We start from the raw sequence: 20,980 nt of genomic DNA, 5'->3' as shown, positions 1-20,980 counted from the left end.
AGACTGGCTGAGGACTGCAGAAAATGGAGCACTTTGACTTCAGATACGTCCAACAATACGAGAGCATTAACTGAAAAGTCTACTTGTAGATATATATATATATTCCTCTCTCTGTTGTTGCAGGTGACGCTGTCAAAAGACGCAGGGTCTGGAGGGGACTTTGCTCTGGAGGCAGGGGCACTGGTACTGGCTGACCAGGGCTGTTGCTGCATCGATGAGTTTGACAAGATGGGCAACCAGCATCAGGCTCTGCTGGAGGCCATGGTGGGTGTGTAGGATGGTGGGGGGTTTGGTGGGGGGGAGATCTGTGGTTGAGCTGAGGGATGGGGTGGGGGGGGGTTGGTTTATTGTGTGTGTATGTGTGCATGATTGAATATTTTAAGTGTGAGTCAGATATTTGGGGGTGAATGATTTTATTATGTGTTGCAGTATGTAAGTCCAGTAATAGTGAGTGTGTGTGTGTGTGTGTGCCGCGGCACGCATGGTCTGTAGTCATTGAACTTTCTTACAAAACAAGATGAACAAAATCTTTATCAACAAGGGTTAAACCTCTATTTCATATGCTGTCCTCACCCATGAGAGAGCGAGGAAGAAAAATAGGAGAGAAAAAAAGGAAAGGGATACATTTGACACATAAAAAGTAGAAAACAAAGTTTGCACTCATCCTTAAAAAAAGTATGTTTGTAAAGTCCAAGTGAAGATTAAACTGCATAGATCTGCATTGAGCACACTCCAAGGTGGCAAGAAGAATAAAGTACGAAGTCTCAGCATTTTTGCGTCAATCTGTAGCAGACTGTCAGTCTGCTAGAACCAATGGGATCTAGAAAAATTTGGTTCCTCAGAGCATTCAGAAATTATATAGACGTGTCGCTCACTGTGCCTGGCTCTGCACATTTTACAAGGAACATTTGAATCTGTGGTGTGGAGGCCTGGAGACAGTATTGATTAAAAAGCCCTGCTAGATTCTTCTTCTTCTTCTTCTTCTTCTTCTTCTTCGTGTGCTGCAATTCCCACGTTCACATGTATGTACATGAGTGGGCTTTCACATGTATATCCGTTTTTACCTGCCATGCAGGCAGCCATATTCCATTTTTGGGAGTGTGCATGCTGGGTATGTTCTTGTTTCCATTACCTACCGAACACTGACATGGATTACAGGATCTTTAACGTATGTATTTATTCTTCTGCGTACGTATACAGGAGGCAAAATTGCACTGGCTCTTAGTGCTGCAGCCTTGTGGGCTGGTTGGCCTTTGGGAACCATCCCAACGCCGACTGTCCTAAAACCTTCTTGGCCGAGAGAATGGGGATGTAACTTGGGTAAGACACTCACCACAAAAATCAAATTCTAGCCCAAATGGTCAGAACAGCAGTTGCGTCCTCTGCTGTTCTGATGGTCATAGTCAGACATGACTGACTATCATATATACATACGTATACACATGAAGGGGGTTCTGGCACAAGCATGTTTGCACATATGTTGACCTGGAAGATCGGAAAAATCTCCACCCTTTTATCTACAGGGCGGCGTTACCGAGATTCATACCCGGGACTCGGATTGAAAATCCAAAGCTTTAACCACTTGGCTATTGCGCCAGTCGCCCTGCTAGATAATGAGGGTCACAGGTTCGATTCACACGAGGACCAGGACTGTGTTTATTCTATCCATCTTTTTATCCACTCTCCCTAGACTTGTCATCCTCTGCCCACCACTTTCACTAAACCCTGATTTGAGTGCTTGGGGTTTTTTGGGGGTTTTTTTCTGTTTTTTTCAGATGATATAAAACAGACTATGGTCCTGCAGGCTGCCTGCACATAACGACATCTTAATATTGAAAATGCTGTAGAATAGTAGCACTTTGTCTATGCTTAGTTCTAGATTAATGTTGTATACATTTAACAGCAGTTATTGCATGTGTATGGCTGTGATTATTGTGTGTTATTTACTATTAGTTTATATTTAAGTACTTTTTATGTTTACTGTGATTATTGCATGTGTACGACTGTGATTGTTTACTTTAAGTCGACATTTAAGCATTATTATGTCATTTATATAGACATTTAATGACTGATTCTCATGTATTGTTTATATGTTTTACACCACAAATTTATTTTAAATTGGAGATAATAAAGGATTCTTTGTATATGTGCTTGAAAACAACAATAAAAATAATTATTTAAAAAAAGTGGCAAAAAGAGAGTTGTCCCAGGCAAGGTTCTGTTAAAACTGCCACTTTGACAGTGATAACAAAAGAGTAGTGCTGTACTGTGGTGGTGCACTCTTCTCAGGAAATCAGATCAAATCAAATCAAATCATAGTGCTTAGAGCCTCACTGACCACTAAGGCCATCTCAAGGCTATCGCCACATTAGCGTCTGCTTAATCAAGGGTTAAAAAAAAAAAAAAGTACAATAAAAACTAGTCACTGGTTCAAGCTTTTCACTCAAAAAGTTTAAAAACCTTTCAGAGTTTAAATCTTCCAAATCACTGTCCTCAGGAGGAGCAGCCTGAATTTCACACAAATAAATCTCTTATGGCAAGAAAGTATTCCAGCACTGTACAGTTTCACTTTCTAGATAACATCAGAGCATAGAGACTGATCCATAAATGCCAGGCCACATCTGCTTAAACAAAACAAACAAACCAAAAAACAAACAAACAAAAAAGTCTGATGTATGCATAAACCCGACAACAGGCCGGTCAGATGTTTAAAGGCTATTATGTGCTGCAGCCAAACACCGTATAGTGAAAATACAGTCTTTGCTCTATGTCCAACTCAGTACAATCCTCTGATAATAGCATGCCCATTCGTTTTTTTTTTTTTTTTTTTTTTTTTTTACAGGAACAGCAGAGTATCAGTATTGCAAAAGCTGGTATAGTATGCAGGTGAGTAACTGTGTTGTATCATCCGTTTCATTTACTTTGATTTTGGGGTTTTACACTTTGGATATTCCAAGAGGATGTGGTGGACCTTTTGCCTTGTGTTGTTAACTGGACAAAGCGATTTGCAACTTTTTAAAAAAGTCTTTATTTATTTTGCTTCATAAATGTGCATAGCTGAAGACACTGGTGAAGACCAATACATTTATGCACTTTTGTATACTTGCATGCATGCGTGTGCAAAGATAAACAATGCACACACACATGTACATGGACATGTGCATGCCTGCACATGCACAAACGCAGCTCACACACATACATAACATGTGCACTCTCCCTCACACACACACACGCACACACACACACACACCTTTTACTATTTTGCTCTTGAGGTCATGGTGTTTTATTTATATTTTCTGATGATATATACAACACACATTTGATACTGTAAAAAAAAAAAGAACTTTCTGTGACTAAATCACTTTCTTGTCTTGTCCATTAATGGTTACTTAGATTATTCAGATTCAGTTATTTGAATAATTATGATATGATTGAATATTGTTCCAGCCTCCCAGCCCGCACCTCCATTCTGGCAGCAGCTAACCCAGTGGGCGGCCACTACAACAAAGGGAAAACTGTGGCAGAAAACCTCAAGTAATTGCCCGTGAAATTTGGGAGGGTGTGCAGGCACACTTTCATGGTGGACTTTCCATCGTTTGCAGAGCAAGAAGTAGATCATACGACATTGGAGTGATGGCCTAGAGGTAACGCGTCCGCCTAGGAAGCGAGAAAATCTGAGCGCGCTGGTTCGAATCACAGCTTAGCCGCCGATATTTTCTCCCCCTCCACTAGACCTTGAGTGGTAGTCTGGACGCTAGTTATTCGGATGAGACGATAAACCGAGGTCCCGTGTGCAGCATGCGCTTAGCGCACGTAAAAGAACCCACGGCAACAAAAGGGTTGTTTCTGGCAAAATTCTGAAGAAAAATCCACTTCGATAGGAAAAAAAAACAAATAAAACTGCATGCAGGAAAAAATACAAGAAAATGGGCGGCGCTGTAGTATAGTGACGCGCTCTCCCTGGGGAGAGCAGCCCGAATTTCACACAGAGAAATCTGTTGTGATAAAAAGAAATACAAATACAAAATCATAGGCAGCCCACCACCGTAACTGGCTTCTCTGAGTGTGCACTGCCTTTGTTCAGACAACTTTTTGGCAGTGTATATAGATGGATCAGTTTGAATACCTAATGGCAGATACATGACAAGAAACATGTTCAAGGTAAATGTAGAAGTGTAAAGCAAATAATGGGTGTAATTATAAAACCAGTGTATCTTGTAAACTTGCAAAAATAGTCACCAAAAATTTTCAAATTCCTTTCACCAGAACAGCGATTTCCATGACAAAATTTTAGCCTTTCAGTGACCTGCAGAAAAAAAAAAAAGGAAATGGAGACGCATATGCGCACACAGTTCTCACTAAAAATAGCCCGGGAACCTCCACGAAAATCAGGTGAAACTGAGTCTGTACAACCTCCCTATTTATTCTAAAGCTTGAATGGAGGCATATGACAAGCATGTTAGTGAAATCAGTCCCCTCATGTGTGGCCTGACATCCAAACATTGACAGTTCCCTGTGGACTGCTGCTAGCACTGAGACAGCAGCTGACAAATCTGGTTGTGGCTGTGTGGGGGGGGACTCAGATTGAGCAGTGTGGGAGAAAGACCACTGAAAGGGTGAAGATGATGGGGCAGGAGAAAAAACAAAAACATGTTGAAATCCATATGACATAGAATTCATTATGGTCGAAGAGTAGGATTGAATTATATTCTTCCAATTTGGATTATGGAAGAAGAGTAGGGTGTATTATGTTCTTCCAGTCTGGATGGCTGTCAGCGTCAGATTTTCCCTGTGCTTTTGTGCTGAGTTTGCTTGCTATGCAGATCACAACTTTGTTTCATCCATGAATATGTTATGGTACTTTCTCATTTCTGAAGCTGAAGTGACAGTACAAATGCTGGTTGTTTCTAGCAACTGTATGAAAAGAAAACCTGCATGTAACATTCTGATGCTACTGTGATTTTTTTTTTTTTTTTTTTTTTTTTTTTTTTTTTTTTTTTAACCTCCAGGCTGAAATGTTCATACACATAAAGCCCACTCATGTGTACGAGTGAATGTGAGAGTTGCAGCCCACTAACGAAAAAAAAAAAAGGAAAAAAAACACCTTCCAAGCCAAGGTGGTTATATTTTCTCTCTCGTTTGTTTATCTGTAAGTAGGATTTCATAACAGGTTGACAGATTATCTGGAAATTTTTTTTTTTTTTAGAAGAACTGACTTTGGGCTGAGTGGAAGAATAGGCTGTGGGCTGACTGAGTGGATGAATTAGACATAATGAAGAATTGGTCTGAGTGGAAGAACTTGCTGAGCGGAAGAATTGGCTTGGACAGAGTGGAAGAATTGGATGTGAGCTAAGTGGAAGATTTGGTTGTAGACTGAGGGGAAGAATTGGTTGTGGACTGAGTAGAAGAATTGGTTGAGGGAAAGAATTGGTTGTGGGCTGAGTAGAAGAATTGGTTGAGGGGAAGAATTGGTTGTGGGCTGAGTAGAAGAATTGGTTGAGGGGAAGAATTGGTTGAGGGAAAGAATTGGTTGAGGGGAAGAATTGGCTGTGGAGTGAGTGGAAGAATTGGTTGAGGGGAAGAATTGGTTGCGGACTGAGTGGAAGAATTGGTTGAGGGGAAGAATTGGTTGTGGACTGAGTGGAAGACTGTTGAGTGGAAGAATTGGCTGTGGGCTGAGTAGAAGACTGTTGAGTGGAAGAATTGGCTATGGGCTGAGTAGAAGAATTGGCTTTGGGCTTAGTGGAACAATAGACCGGGCTGGGTGGAAGAATTGGCTGTGGGCTGGGTGGAAGAATTGGCTGTCAGCTGAGTGGAAGAATTGGCTGTAGGCTGAGAACCAACCTGGTTGGACTCTTGTGGTGATCCAGAATGGAACCTGCTTTCACGGAACATTTAAAGGATCTTCAACATCGGGAAGACTGGGCAAAAATTAGCAGTCAGTGTACATGGCATCTCCAGTAAATACTGACAGATCTCCACAAAACCATGGGTCAGGGATAAATGAGACAAATTTGGGTGGTGATCCCCCCCCCCCCCCTTTTTTTTTTATCCAAGAATATTTTTTGAAAGAGTCCTTCATCACTGGGGAAAAGGGAGATTGAAAAACAAAAGTACTGTGTCAAGCATACCTCATTTTATTTTTGACTGAAGAAAGCATGGAAAGCACTGGCCTTAAAACGTTCCTCTTTCAAAAAAAGAGCTCCTCTGCACCCTCCCTTTTTTCTATCCATAGTTTATATAGCAAACTGTCTACATATATCAATTTGTTTTGTCTCTCATCTCTTTGTTTCATAGTTATGCATGCGTTTAACTCTTCCACCGCCTAGTGTCTGCGTCGAAAAACACTCCCCAACGCCCAGTATCATGTCAAGACAACACATTTGATTTGTTCCCTTCAAACTGGGTCATGGAGCAAAGGTTAGTCATTGTTCTACTGGCAGAAAACTGGCTGCAGCTGTCACGATCCTTTTAAGATGAATCCTGGATGTTGACTAAAGTCGCCTTTGGCGATACACTTGTCGACTAAGGTCGACTGTGGTGGTGAAAGAGTTAAAAGTTGAATGTGAAAGTGCTTTGACTTAATTCTGCATAAGATTTAGTGCTATATACGTTTGGTTTTATTTTTTGTTCGTTTTTTTGTTGCTGTTTATTTTTCATAAACTGAAAAAATATGATTGCTATTCAGTGCAGTTGGAAGTGGAGTGTCTTCTTGGTTAGGTTTGGTTTTGGTGTACAGTGAATTGATGGTGCCAGTGTGATGATGGTCTGTCGTCAGGATGGGCAGTGCTCTGCTGTCTCGCTTTGATCTGGTCTTCATCATGCTGGACAGGCCAGATGAGGTTGGTGTGTGTGTGTGCGTGTGCGTGTGTGTGTGAATGGTTGTGGAGTTGTGTTTATGTTTGTGGGAATGTGTGCGTGTGTTTGTATGTGTGTGTGTGTGGGCGTGTGTTCAAGGGTTCAGGCTGAGGGGTTGGAATATGTATGTGTGTGGTGTGTGTGTGTGTGTGTGTGTGTTTGGTTGTGTGAGGATGTATTTATGTTTGTGGGTATGTCTGCGTACGATTGGAGTTTAACGACCTGTCGGCTTTACGCCCTTAATGTGTGTGTGTGACATGTCTTAGACCCACGTGTTACCAGGAACTTGTTCTTGTATCATTTACCCTATTCTGCAGTCCTCTGGATATTGGTTGATGCTTCCACAGTTGGCCATTTGATTTTAAAGTACAACAAAGAAATTCCTGTGTTCTTTGCTGCAGCATCTTTTTAAATTTTCTTAATAGATTATAATTGATAAGAATTAAAGCAGTTGTAGATTTAATGGAAAGACTGAACACCTTTTAAGTTGATAATTGTTTTTGACTGATAAAATGGATAGCTTTCACACAGAGTCTGTCTCATACACATACACCAAAAGGCATGCCATGCCAACACACATGCCAGCTCACTCATAAGAGCACCTTTTACTCTGTTAGTACACACTGTCTCTTCCTTCATTCCTCAAGACATGATGACATACTAGTGGATAGACATGCACTGGTAAATAGGCAAGGATAATGCCTCCATCCGTGTAATCACTTGCACATTCATATGGATTCCGGTGTGTTTGCTTTCAGGAAATGGACAGCCTGCTGTCAGAACATGTCATGGCTTTGCACGCAGGTCGCAAAGGGTATGTTTTTTGTTGTTGTTTTTTTTGTGTTTTTTTTGTGTTGTTGTTTTTTTAATGAAAGCAAAAACGTTGAATGAATGGTATTACAAAAGGCGTTCTTTCTGCAATGATGGATGTAAATGTTGAACAGTTTTTTGATTGATTGATTGATATGGATATTTATATAACGCCTATCCTCGGTCGGAGACCAAGCTCTATGCACTTTACACACACGGAGTCATTTACACAACAGGCTGCCTACCTGGGTAGAGCCGACTGACAGCTGCCATTGGGCGCTCACCATTCGTTTCCTGTGTCATTCAATCAGATTTCAGGCACGCACACCTACGCACTGAGACAAACATGTAACATTTAACATTTTATGTGCATAACCGTTTTGTTTGTTTACACGGCCATGTAGGCAGCCATACTCCGTTTTTAGGGGTGTGCATGCTGGGTATGTTCTTGTTTCCATAACCAACCGAACGCTGACATGGATTACAGGATCTTTAACATGCATATTTGATCTTCTGCGTGTGTATACGCACGAAAGGGGTTCAGGCACTGGCAGGTCTGCACATATGTTGACCAGGGAGATCAGAAAAATCTCCACCCTTTACCCGCCAGGCGCCACCAAGATTTGAACCCGAGACGCTCAGATTGAAAGTCCAACACTTTAACCACTCAGCTATTGCGTCCGTTAGTTGTACTCAAATCAACGTCTTTTTACCCAGCCTGAGCAGTCACCACCAATAATGGTTCTTTATGTTAGACGTTCCCTCAGTCCGCAACACTTTCATGAACTTAGATCAAACCAATAATTTTGACAGTCAGTGGAGGGATGTGGTGGCAGTCGCTGTTTCACAGAAGACGCACACTTGAATCTGGCTCAGCTTCTTGGCTGGGCTTTGTTTTTGACATCAGAGATCCTAATTTAGGTTTTGATTGATTGATTGATATGTAAACTAAAGTAGCGCCTAGCCTAGGTCAGAGACTAAGCTCTAAGCGCTTTACAAACACAGAGTAATTTGCACAACAGGTTGTCTAACTGGGTAGAGCCAACTTTTGGCGTCCATCATTTCCTGTGTAATTCATATGTGTGCACACGCGCGCACACACACACACACACACACATGCACGCATACATTAGAGTGGATTTGATCACAAAAATCTTTCCAGGGACAACTCTTGTTGCCATTGGTTCTTTTACATGCATAAGGCCACCACTCAAGGTCTTGAGGAGGAGGAGAAAATTCTGGCAAGTGTGGAATGGGGGCGTCCTGCATATGTTGAATGAGAACAGGCACCTCTGACTACTACTGAAGTGTTCCAGAGCAGTGCAAGGTCTTCTCTGATGTGTGGTCTCCTGGTGATCTAGAACTGATTGCTGCCTGTGAATTGCCAACTCTAGTCACCTGAATATTATATTTATTAAACGGTGACCCAGTGATAAATGTGAACAACACCAGATACGACTTAACCATGTTACCTGGACAATGAAGGCTTCTTTTGTACATAGGTATGCATGCCTTGTTCCTCTGGCATATGTATGCGTATAGATATGCTAAAAGAGATCAGATTACAAAGAAGTGTCTTCCTGTAAAAGCTGTGTTCTGCTTTTTTTTTTTTTTTTTTTTTTTTTTTTTTTTTTGCATTGCTAATTAATCTTGATACATGGCACACGCCAAAACATGACATACAAACAACAGTTAAAATTATGTGATCTATGTTTGCTTCAGCTTTTTTTATTTTTTTTTTATTTATTTATTTTTTAAATGTGTCTTGGATCCACCTGTTCCTACACTTGTTGATTCTTTTCAATTTTTTTTTTTTCATTTTTTTTTTTAAGTTTATGTTAGCTGGTGTCACCACCCCCTGCTGAAATACATGTTTTGTCGTACATGTAGTGTGTCATTGATGTGGATCACTTTGTACTGGAATATGATTGTAATAAATATTCTGCAGATGTCGACTGATGATTTTTTTTTCCTTCTTCTTCTTCTTTTTTTGTCATGACCATTGATTTCAAAGTAAAACACGGGTTGTCATACAGCTGTCCTACATTTCAGGCTGATGGCTGGTGCTGCTGCGAAAAGAGGAGATGTGGTAAGAGACTGAGTGGAACAAGTGAAACATTCAGTATGTATGTGCTGTAGCAGACTCTGTGGTATAGCAAACATGTTGTCAGAATGGAAGAATGAAGGACATGTGAGAGATCAAGCGGTAGAAATGGAATGTTGTGTGTGTGTGTGTGTGTGTGTGTGTGTGTGTGTGAGTTACGGGTTGACTGTGTTATAAAGCAGCTTGACAGACTTGGAATACTTCAGTTTCTAATAACTGTGTTAGCTGGTGTCATCATCAGTTAATTGAAAGGATAACATTCCTCTGAATTAATTCTGGTTTTTTACTTTTGTTTCATTTGTTCTAATTTACTATTTTGGAGGGAGAGGGTGGGTAAAGAAGGTGAAACTCACAGAAAGTCACAGACACATTGGCTTGCATATATATCCTTAGTCACTGCGTTCATCCACATGCAAATATCATCTGCATATTGGACGAGAATGACGCTGTTTATGAATTGTCATTATCAGTCATGCTTAGCAGCTTCATTTCTTTCGAATTAGGCCTGCACAAACACAATCTATCTGTATCAAAATTTAAGCAAGTGGGACTCTGGGTGGGGTCGGGGGGTGGGAGGTGAACAAGAATATTCATAAACAGGAACATGCCAGTTTGTTTGATAGATTTCACTGAAATGACAGGGAGTGAAAATTGAAAAAACAAAACAAAAAAAACCCACCAAAAGACAAACAAACAAAACAATAAAACAGGTGCATATGTAAAACTACTGAGTGGATTTGAATGACAACAAATCATGACTGCTTTTTTTTTTTCTCAGAAGAAACATTGCTGAAACAATATACATGAGCAACAATAAGAAAATTGGAGTAATTTCAAATAGTGTTCATATTCTCTAACAGTACGGATGGAACAAAAACCAGTTATTCACTTGCTGGTGTTGAGACTGTCAGTAAGAGTTCATGTACAGACTATACACAGGACAAGGACTTGGTGATTCTACAAGTACCATATCAGTTTCAGTACTAGACTTCGACTGCCCAAGTGGAAGAGTAAAAAGAGTCAGGCAAAGAAAAAAACCCTTGGGGAAACACGTGACTGTAAGTGTAGGGAGAAGAAGAGAGGCTGTTGTGGATACAGCACACTGAAGTCAACAAAGCTTTTACTGCTTCTTCCGAGTTCATGAGCTGTGACCCCCACACCATTAGCTTTGTTTCAGCAAAAGGACTCTCACTTGTCACTGTTTTCACCCCTGCCATAAAAGGTGCTGAATTCTGCCCTTGACACCGCAAAGCCACACGCACTTCAAAGACTTGTACTTTAGTCCATTCAGAACAGTCTGAATTAGAAATCTTCACATCAAGATGGAGGCCATAAAACTGAGAGAAGTCTACAAAAAAGATCAGCAGTCTGAAATGATTCCATTTCATTAAAGTCAACACCAAAGAACACAAGATTATATCAGGAGATGATATCAGTCTGATCTAGATGTCTTGGCTGGTGCATGTCTGAAAATGTTTGAGGAATGGCATAAGTAACAATTAGTGTGATTACCTCAGAAAATATTAATGGATTTTCTTTTCTGTTAAACTTCAGAATGATAAGCCATGGAATAGAGATGAATAAGAAATCTTTCAGTGGCAGTCTTTTAGTGGATCCAGATGCTGGAATTTCACCATTGAGAAACGAGGAAAAATAAGTTATGAGTGTGAAGTTAGCACTGAACGGAGTTCCCTCTGTCAAGTTTATGACGGTTTCTGCCAATGTCTCGCAGAGAATGTCTTCCATATTGTGTCCATTCCCGTCGTTCATTTTTCAGACGTTGGATCCATCCCAAGCCCAGTGGGAGGCTGATCGTCCTCTGAGTGAAAAGTTAAAAGTACGACAAGGAGAGCCCTTCGACCCTTTACCTCCTCCTCTGCTGCGCAAGGTGTGCTTACAAAGTTGCGTCCATTTCGAATCAGATTGATGTAGATATGTCATAATGTATTGCATTGTATTTTCTTTTCCTGTGAAAGGAATAGTCTAATGATAAAGACGTGTCATATTGTATTGCATTGTATTTTCTTTACCTGTGAAAGGGAAAAGCCTGATTCCACGTAAGGCAAGATAATATGATTTTCTCTCTGCGTCAACAAGAATTTTCTGCTTGCCAAATTTTGGTCTCAGTGATTTCATGGGTAGTAATAGATATGTACAATATGAAAATGTGATCAAGTGAACAGCAGTTCAAGTTGCCAGTTTGTTGATGGTAAAAGCAGCTCTTTGTTGTGATTCTTTGACAGGACCGATGATGGCTTGTTGCGCTCAGTCATTAATGTTGTTTAAACTGTTTGATAGTTCAGTCAAACACAGGTTAAAAATGTATCTGCCTCTAATGTGTTTACTTTTCAACAAAAGGATTTTGTGTTTGTGTGTGCAGTACATTGGCTATGCTAGGAAATATGTTCATCCTAAGATAGGCCCAGAGGCTGCCAAAGTATTACAGGTAAGTGGCCACTAAAGAATTGTTCTTATATTCAATTCACAGTTTAAACAGAGATTTGCTTGTTTTCACTTTTACCCACATTCTGTTCTTCTTGTAGTATGACCAGTCGTTGCATATGACTTTCTGAAACTGTTTGCCTCGGATGATGAATGGACTGGAAAACAATCAGAATTCAAAATTCAAGTGAGCAGAGATATTTTTCATAGTGCCCATTCTCAGTAACTTTAGATGTACGTTTCTGTTTTTAATGGTTTTTATCTGGGGGTTGATGTGTGGGTGTGCTTTTATGGTTTTTCTTCATTTACTTATTTAGTTATTTTATTATTTTAGTGACAACAGTCTTTTTAACTGATAATGCAAGTTGATGATCTTTGAAAGGGCTACCTTTGCAAGATTACTGCAGAGAAGTGGAGTATTTGTCTCTTGTTTCTTTTCTCCTCAAAATACATAGGTTGCTTTTTTGTCCATCCAGGAAATATTGTCAGTGAAGTGAAAGCTGGGACACATGGTAAAAGTAAGCATAATCTGGCAGTCCGTAAAAAGAACTTGTGGCTGGTATGGCATTAGAGATTAGGCGACGTAAATGATGATGATGATATGGATACTTATACAGCGCCTATCCTCAGTCAGAGACCATGCTCTAAGCGCTTTACAGACACTGGGTCATTTGTACAACAGGCTTCCTACATGGGTAGAGCCCACTGAAGGCTGCCATTTTGTGTGTGTGTGTGTGTGTTATAATTGGTGCACTGATAATGTACAGATTCTTGTACAGCTTGTTTCTATTTCGTCTTCGTTATTTTAAATTTTAGATTTTGTATGTTTTATATTTCATGATTTAAAAAGATAGAATTTACCTTGACCTCTTTTACCCTTTCCACCCCCACCCTTTCTCTCACACCCACTCCCATCATACATTTCAGAGACTTTTTGCTGCCTGTATTCCAGTGTCCCACCCACCCCCACATTCTTTTTATTTTTTTAAAACTTTTTTCTGAATGGTGTAGCTCCCATCGTCACTGATTTTCCATGAGCAACCTTTTACATATGTGACACTGTATACTCTGCTAATTAAGCATCTACACTTTATGGCTTTGTGATTAAAAAAAAAAAAATTCCAGGACAGTCTTTTTTTTTCTTTTTCTTTTTCTTTCTTTTTTTTTTTTTGTGTGTGTGTATGCTGAAGATATGTTTTTGCTTTTCATGGATTCAAACATTCCACAAAGAGCCAGCACTCTTTCATTTTTTCAGGACCTTACACTTGGAATGATCTCCCACTTTCACTCTGCCAAGTCCCTAAACTCAGCTCTTTTTTGAGTCTGGCCAAGAAACCTTCCTCTTTGCAAAACAGCTCCTTCCTAACCTCCCGTTTTTTTTCATCCATAGTTTCTCTAGCCTTTTCTATTTACATTTCCAGAGTTATGCACACATGTCAAGTTAGGTGCGAAAATGCTTTGATTTGTCACTGCACAAAATCAAGTGCTATCTAAATACATTGATTAATATCAATGTTATGACATTATTCGCTCTATGTATGTTGTTTTGAATGAATGAATGATATTGACATTTATATAGCGCCTATTCTTGATCGGAGATCGAGCTCTAAGAGCTTTACAAGCTCAAGGTCATTTGCACAACAGGCTGCCTACCTGGGTAGAGCTGACTGACGGCTGCCATTAGGCACTCATTATTCATTTCCTGTGTCATTCAATCAGGTTTCAGTCACACACACACACGCGCGCGCACACAGACGCACATGCAGACGCGCTCGCGCACGCGCCCGCGCACACACGTGCGCGCGCACACACACACACACACACACACACACAACACACACACACACACACACACATTCATACAGGCATGTAATATTTTACGTATATGACCATTTTGTTTATTTATCCCACCACATAGGCAGCCATACTCTGTTTTTTGGGGTGTGCATGCTGGGTATGTTTGTGCCTCCATAACCCTCCCAGTGCTGACATGGATGACTGCATCTTCAACATGCGTATTTGATCTTCTGCGCGCATAAACACACGAAGGGGGTTCAGGCACTAGCAGGTCTGTACATATGTTGACCAGGGAGATCGGAAAACTTTCCACCCTTTCTTTACCCACCAGGTGCCTTTACCAAGATTCAAACCAGGACCCTCAGATTGAAAGTCCAATGCTTTAACCACTTGACTGTTGCACCCGTCAAATTGGGTACAAAAGTGCTTTGATTTGTCTCTGCACAAAAATTCAGCACCATATAAATACATTAATTAACATCAATATTATGACAATGTTCTGCCTCGGATGTATGACATTTTACGGATGACACTGCGTTCTAAGCTGTTGTATTCTTTCCGTCTGATAGACCTTCTGCCTGGACCTGCAGAAATTCAGCACCTGTATAAATAAATTGATTAATATTATGACATTGTGCTGCTATGGTTTACGGATGACAGCATTCTAAGTTGTTGTATCCTTTCCGTCTGACAGACCTTCTACCTGGACCTGCGCAAGCGACACCACGCCAAGGACAGCACACCCATCACCACCCGCCAGCTGGAGTCGCTGATTCGCCTGACAGAGGCCAGAGCGCGGCTGGAGCTGAGGGAAGTGTCAACCGCCCAGGACGCTGAGGAAGTGGTGGAGATCATGAAGTACAGGTATTGATACACAGAGATGCCGACTGTTTGGATTTCGCTGGATTTTGTTACACTCAATCACAGTTTGTTCGACGTTATGCCAACGTCAGAATTGTTCCGATGAGTTCATTTTCAACTACGTAGCACGGTCACATGCTTTCCTGTCCCAGCATTACCCAGACCTATCGATCACGAGGCCGGGGCAGTCACTGCTACCTTGGTGTCATGTGATGATGCTCAGCTAATCGCATGCGTGTTTCATTGAAACAGCATTGAATGGTCCAATCATCTTAAACGTAGCAGTTACACCTTGTTGCAGGAAGGCCCGAGTGTTTGTATGTCCTTGTTGATAAAATGTGCTGATGTGGCTTGGAGTATTCCTACCAAGTTCAGAATGTTCCTACCAAATTCCCTGATTGTTCCTACAAACACTTGACAGGGATTGGTATCTCTGGATACATAGTAATACTAAGTTTGAGTTTCATTTTCACATGGAGGCATCACTGCATTCGAACGAATCCATATATGCTACACTTGATCAGCTAGGCAGATGCCTGATCAGCAGCATAACCCAGGCCTTGAGTGCATGCCTTTTTGACTCACTTGTGTAAACAAAGTGAGTCTATGTTTTAACCCGGTGTTCGGTTGTCTGTGTGTGTGTGTGTCCGTGTGTCTGTGTGTCTGTGTCCATGGTAAACTTTAACATTGACATTTTCTCTGCAAATACTTTGTCAGTTGACACAAAATTTGGCATAAAAATAGGAAAAAATTCAGTTCTTTCCAGTCATCTTGTTTAAAACAATATTGCACCTCTGGAATGGGCACACAAAAAATAAAAAAGAAGCCTAATTATATGCAAACTGCATTTACTGTTATATTTATATTTTTTGTATTCTCTAAACTTGGCACTTTGACCTCTTATTCTAACACAACAACAAGAGGAGTCATTATTATCATTTTTTGTTCAAACAGGAACTTCTTTTGCTAAGCATGGAAGTTTTATTTATTTTGCAAACGTTTTTGGTGCAGATAGTAAAAAAGGGAAATTACTCTGTAATTAATGCTAGGGGACTTAATTTATCACGAGTGAGTCTTGAAGGCCTTACCTCTCTTGTTATTTGTGTACTTGTCAGATTGGATTTCTTCTGCAGTATTTTGCCAGAAGACAATGCTTTTGTTGCTGTGGGTTCTGTTTCCATCTGCCAAGTGCATGCATGCTGCACACAGGACTTCGGTTTATCATATTATCTGAATGACTGGACGGACGCTCAGTTTGATCTTTCCAGTCAAACATGGGAGATAGGGTGAGAGTGGGATTTGAACCCAGACTTTAGAAGTAGTAATAAGAATAATAATATTAAAAATGATGACGGAAGAAAAAGAAGGGAAAAAAACGAAAAAAAACAACAAAAAACGAAAAAAAAGAAGGAAAAAAAAAAGAGAAAGAAAAAAAAAAAGGAAAGAAAAAAAAAGAAACGAAAATCTTCCATGGATGCTGAGACAGCCTGCACATTTGCAGAACTTGAACGCATCCTCTGATTTCTCCTTAAAAAAAAAAAAGAAGAAAGAAAAAAAAGAATAATAATATTGATGAATACGAATGAAAGTTCAGCATCAGGAAAGCGTCCTTTTGTCTTACGTGGAAGTGTAATCCTGCATGATGGTATTGAAAGTGTTGTTCATGAAATATACCACATGTGCTTCTGACCTTCATTTTCTAGGCAGACTCAGTCATGGGTCATTTGATTATTTTGCCATTTTTGTTCTATTATTTCATTGGTCGGTTTATTTAAAGATTAGTTGCTGTTAGGATAATAGGTAAGTTGATTATCAAAATATATTTCTTAATACCATGTAAATGTGTTTTCTTTAAAGATAATTACACTGTCTTGGCTGCCTATTGATGTGATGATAACACTGACCAAGAAAATAAAAATGCAAAATACTTTGTGAAAAAATATCAAGAATACTTGAAAACTGCTAGCATTATTATCCCAATATCAGTTCTACATAAGACTACATAAACATTCTAGTTTACTAATAATTACACTGACTTGGCTGCCTATTGATGTAACCACATTGACCAAAGAAAAATGCTTCTTGAAAAATACGGAGAAGGGGTCACAAACACTGATAAACGTTACCAGGAGAACGTTTGATGAAAAATACAGAGAGGGTTAAAAATACTGATAAACAATGCCAGGAGCAGTTTTTACCAGTGGACTAGGGTTTTTTTTGTAGCTCTGAGAGTGCTATGTACAGTGCAGTTATCTGATGGACTGTGTGTGGTTCCAGCATGCTGGATGTGTTCAGTGACCAGTTCGGCCTGTTGGACTTCCAGCGCTCACAGCACGGCTCAGGCATGAGTGGTCGCTCTCAGGTAAGATCTGTTGACTCGCGTGTCCTCTGTGTGTATCACCCACATTGTAAAAATGAAATTACAAGGACAGCGCTCCTTTTCATACCTTGAGGCCCTGTCACCTGGAACTGACTTCCCTGCGAAATTTGTTTTGCTGGAACAAAATCTTAGTTCAAATTGGCCTCAGAACACATCTGAGCAAATTTTCGTTTATGGATTGATGTCTTGGTGTTGACATGTGATGTGTGTGTGTGTTTTCATTGACATTCCATTGTAACCATTTTTTCGCTTTATTGGTGTTAACTGTTAGTGCTCTGGGCCCCTGTGCTAGGAAGGTATGTGTATTTTTATTTTGTTTTTGTGATGACCTTGATTGTCTTCCTGAGTGATGTTCTCAAACCTGTAAATTGAAGTAATAAGAGTACTCTTTCAGACTTGTGGGGAGGAGACAAAATTCAGGCCTGTTTCGATAGTAGACAACAACAAAAACCAGACATGATTTCATAGCATTTGGTGATAGATTCAGATGCATTGAAAGCTGCGTTTTTCAGATAATTATCCACAAATATTACATGCTTTAATGTATTGTTGAAAAAAAAAAAGAAAACACACACACACACACACACACACACACACACACACAGTTGCAGTTATTGTCAAAACTATGCCTTTGTTTGACACTTACCAGTGAAGCATTTCACCTCCAAAAAGACTTATTATACAGTGTTTGTTGACCCTTGTGCACAATTTTCTGACGGAAAGAAGTCAGTGATGACATGTGTGGGGATCCACACATCTGCATATGTTGAATTCACATTCACATACAGGTGCTGTTTTAGTATATATTCAGCTGCTGGCTATTTTGTATGGATACTTAAATGCATAGAACAACATTAAGACTACACTGACTTCTTTGTCTTTGGAAATAATGTGCGAGTATGCATCTCCACGAATGTGTGTGTGTGTGTGTGTGTATTTTGCCTAAGTCACAGCACAATATTTGTTCTTGTAACGTTAGCATTTGTTGAAATTCCAAAAAGGACCATGATCATAATAGTGAGAGAGACAGAGAGAGAATAATTAATTCTGCTATTTACCATTGCTGTTTTTCAGAACTAGTGCGGGATATGAATACATCATTATTTGAATTTTCTTTGTGTTAAATGTGTCTTACCAGACCACAAACAATGCTTACACTGAAAGAGAGACTTCAAAACTATTTTTCTAGAACCACACTGGTCCAGTTTAGACATGTTCACTGCCAGTGTTGCTCACCAGCATGTTTACTACATCTTGCTTTATTTTAAAAGCTTTTTCCCAAATATTACCCTGGAAAAGTGTGAAGTAAATGATACATCAGTCAGATCATTTATTAAGGCAACTATATATCCTACCTTTTATGTATTATTTTACATTCATTTTACCTCATGGCCCAATAGTCATCTGTTTTTAAGAATGTTTTACACCACCTTCTTAGTTGTAGAATGAAAGGCACTGAAAAAAAAAGTGCCAGCATACTTGAAACGTTGGAAGATTACTTTTCATATATTTACCATTGTAGAATGAAAGGCATTCATACCTTTACTATTGTTGAACTAAATGGCAAAATGAAAAAGTAACCACAAGCATTTATTACACCCTTGGAGGAACACTTTTCATACAGTGTACTGTTGAGTAAGTGTAACCATTTCCACTGCTTGCTGTACATATAGCCCAAGAAGTTTGTGGCTGCACTGCAGAGAGTGGCTGAGCAGACCTACAATTCCATCTTCACCGTTCAGCAGATGCGACAAATTGCAAAAGTGAGTGCAAAAATGATATATTCAACTGTGCTTTTCCATTCATGCTGTCATGTTCATGATATCATGTGGATATTTTTGGGTGAGAGGGTAGGTGATTGTGGGGATGGAGTATATGTACAAGTATGGTGGAGCTTTTATTGTGATTTTTTTTTTTTTCAGTCTTACCTAGTACAGTGATAACATTGGTTATGTCCAGAACAAAAAGTCTTGGGTTGAGATCCAGGTCACAACACAAAAATCTGTTGAAGTTGATCTGTTTCGCAGTTTCATTATTATTTTTTTTCCATCCCATATTTCCCCATTGTTGGGTTAAGTGGGTATCACATGTGAAAGTTGGAGGCTTTGTCTTTATTATTAATTATTTATTTTTCTAATTATGTATTTATCATACTTTTATTTTCCTACAGGATATAGGACTGCACATCTTGGACTTTGAGGGATTCATCAGTTCTTTGAACAACCAAGGCTTCCTTCTGAAGAAAGGAGCAAAGGTCTATCAGTTACAAACATTTGGATACTGATTTTTTTCTTTTCTTTTTCTTATTTTTGAGACATAATTACATTTCTGATATCATCTTGTTCATGTCCCTGCCAAAGTGAACAAGTGGACTCTAGCAAGATGATTTGAGTCAACAAATCTCTCAATAAAAGTTTTTCTTTTTCACCTTTCTCTCACTTTGCTGGGTAATGTCTGCATAATGAGCTGTAAGTTTTATGCTTTCAGTGCTGAAAGTAATAAAACAAAATAGCGTTTTATGAACTCCAACCAAAGCAATTTCTCACAAAACAATTTCTAGAAATGACTGTGATAAAAAGGAAATAAATGTGCCTTTTCAAAATTTGTTTTTATACAGTTATTCAGCATCAGTGATGTGCCTTCTCACATTTTGCTTCAAAATGAATCATCTTTAGCAGTGAAGGACAAAACAAAAGAATACACAACCATGAAAGTTTCTTCTGTTGAAGGATGTCCTCTTCTGTGTCTAGACACGCTGTGGAGAATTCTTAGGAAGGTCACTGTGCACCTCAATAACTTGAAGCTTGTGAGCAGGTGTTTATCTCCATGCAGAGATAGAGATGACAGTCTGATACCACTGTCTGATGCCAGTGAAGTTTAAAAAAATTGCTACCCTAAAGAATTCATAACCTCTGTCTCGGAATAGGAAGGTGAGGCCCAATCCTCTCCTTCTGTCGTTTTGACCTTCCCCAACCAAGTCAGGTACCCATTTACACCTTGGTAGAGTGAGGAGAATCAGAACAAAGTGCTTTTCCCATGGACCACACTGTAACGGGGCCTCAAACCCAGATCACTTGATGCCAGCTAGTGAAGGTGTTTTATGCAACTTCCATATTGCGGCATGTACATTAACTCTTCCCATACGAACGGCGAAAGAGACGACATTAACAGCGTTTCACCCCAATTACCATCATCAAAAAGTTGCAAGCGGAAGGCTCTTATACTGAAGACGTGAATGTTGACAAAGTATACCACCATTCTGACGACGGAAGCTAAAGGTTGGGTCATTGAGACACCCACTGGACGTCCGAGGGGTCTGTGTAGTGGAGAAGAGAGGACTGGCCGTACTGAGTGAGTTAATGATTGTGTCATGTATATATTAATGTGAACAGGTTTTTGAGAAGTTATTTGGATGTTGTATCCCTTTGTGTTTGTGTGCTTTCATGTTCCTTTGAATCATCTGCACATGTCACAGGTCCTAACTCTGAATGTGAAACAAAGAGAGAAAGTCTGAAACTGGATGGGTGTTGCTTCAACACAAGATGTATGCATTTATCTCCGCAAACAGACTGATGTGTGGGGTTGTTGGATGGTGCTAAATGATTGGAAGATAAAATTAGTAAAAAAAAAATTATTAAAAAAAAGGTTTGTGGCTTGTGTGGGGTTTTTTGTTTGTTTGTTTGTTTTGTTTTGTTTTTTTTATAGTTTTTAAGCCTTTTTGTTAACAT

General features: G+C 39.7%; 1 protein-coding gene across 1 annotated transcript in view; it reads left to right on the top strand.

The window, feature by feature from the left end:
- Nucleotides 1-20,852, top strand: part of LOC143295843 (DNA helicase MCM8-like) — a 60,930-nt gene extending 40,078 nt beyond the window's left edge. Inside the window, exons 17-28 of the mRNA XM_076607494.1 lie at nt 124-264; nt 2,843-2,886; nt 3,448-3,534; nt 6,779-6,842; nt 7,617-7,672; nt 9,721-9,757; nt 11,550-11,660; nt 12,153-12,218; nt 14,706-14,875; nt 17,150-17,234; nt 18,926-19,015; nt 19,423-20,852. Of these exons, the coding sequence (XP_076463609.1) occupies nt 124-264; nt 2,843-2,886; nt 3,448-3,534; nt 6,779-6,842; nt 7,617-7,672; nt 9,721-9,757; nt 11,550-11,660; nt 12,153-12,218; nt 14,706-14,875; nt 17,150-17,234; nt 18,926-19,015; nt 19,423-19,536 (1,065 nt within the window). The 3' untranslated portion in view covers nt 19,537-20,852. The remainder of the gene's footprint in view (nt 1-123; nt 265-2,842; nt 2,887-3,447; nt 3,535-6,778; nt 6,843-7,616; nt 7,673-9,720; nt 9,758-11,549; nt 11,661-12,152; nt 12,219-14,705; nt 14,876-17,149; nt 17,235-18,925; nt 19,016-19,422) is intronic.
- Nucleotides 20,853-20,980: the final 128 nt, after the last annotated feature.

This window comes from Babylonia areolata, chromosome 21 (assembly GCF_041734735.1).
Source record: "Babylonia areolata isolate BAREFJ2019XMU chromosome 21, ASM4173473v1, whole genome shotgun sequence".
Classification (NCBI taxonomy): domain Eukaryota; kingdom Metazoa; phylum Mollusca; class Gastropoda; order Neogastropoda; family Buccinidae; genus Babylonia; species Babylonia areolata.
This window is presented reverse-complemented; position numbering and strand designations above follow the sequence as displayed.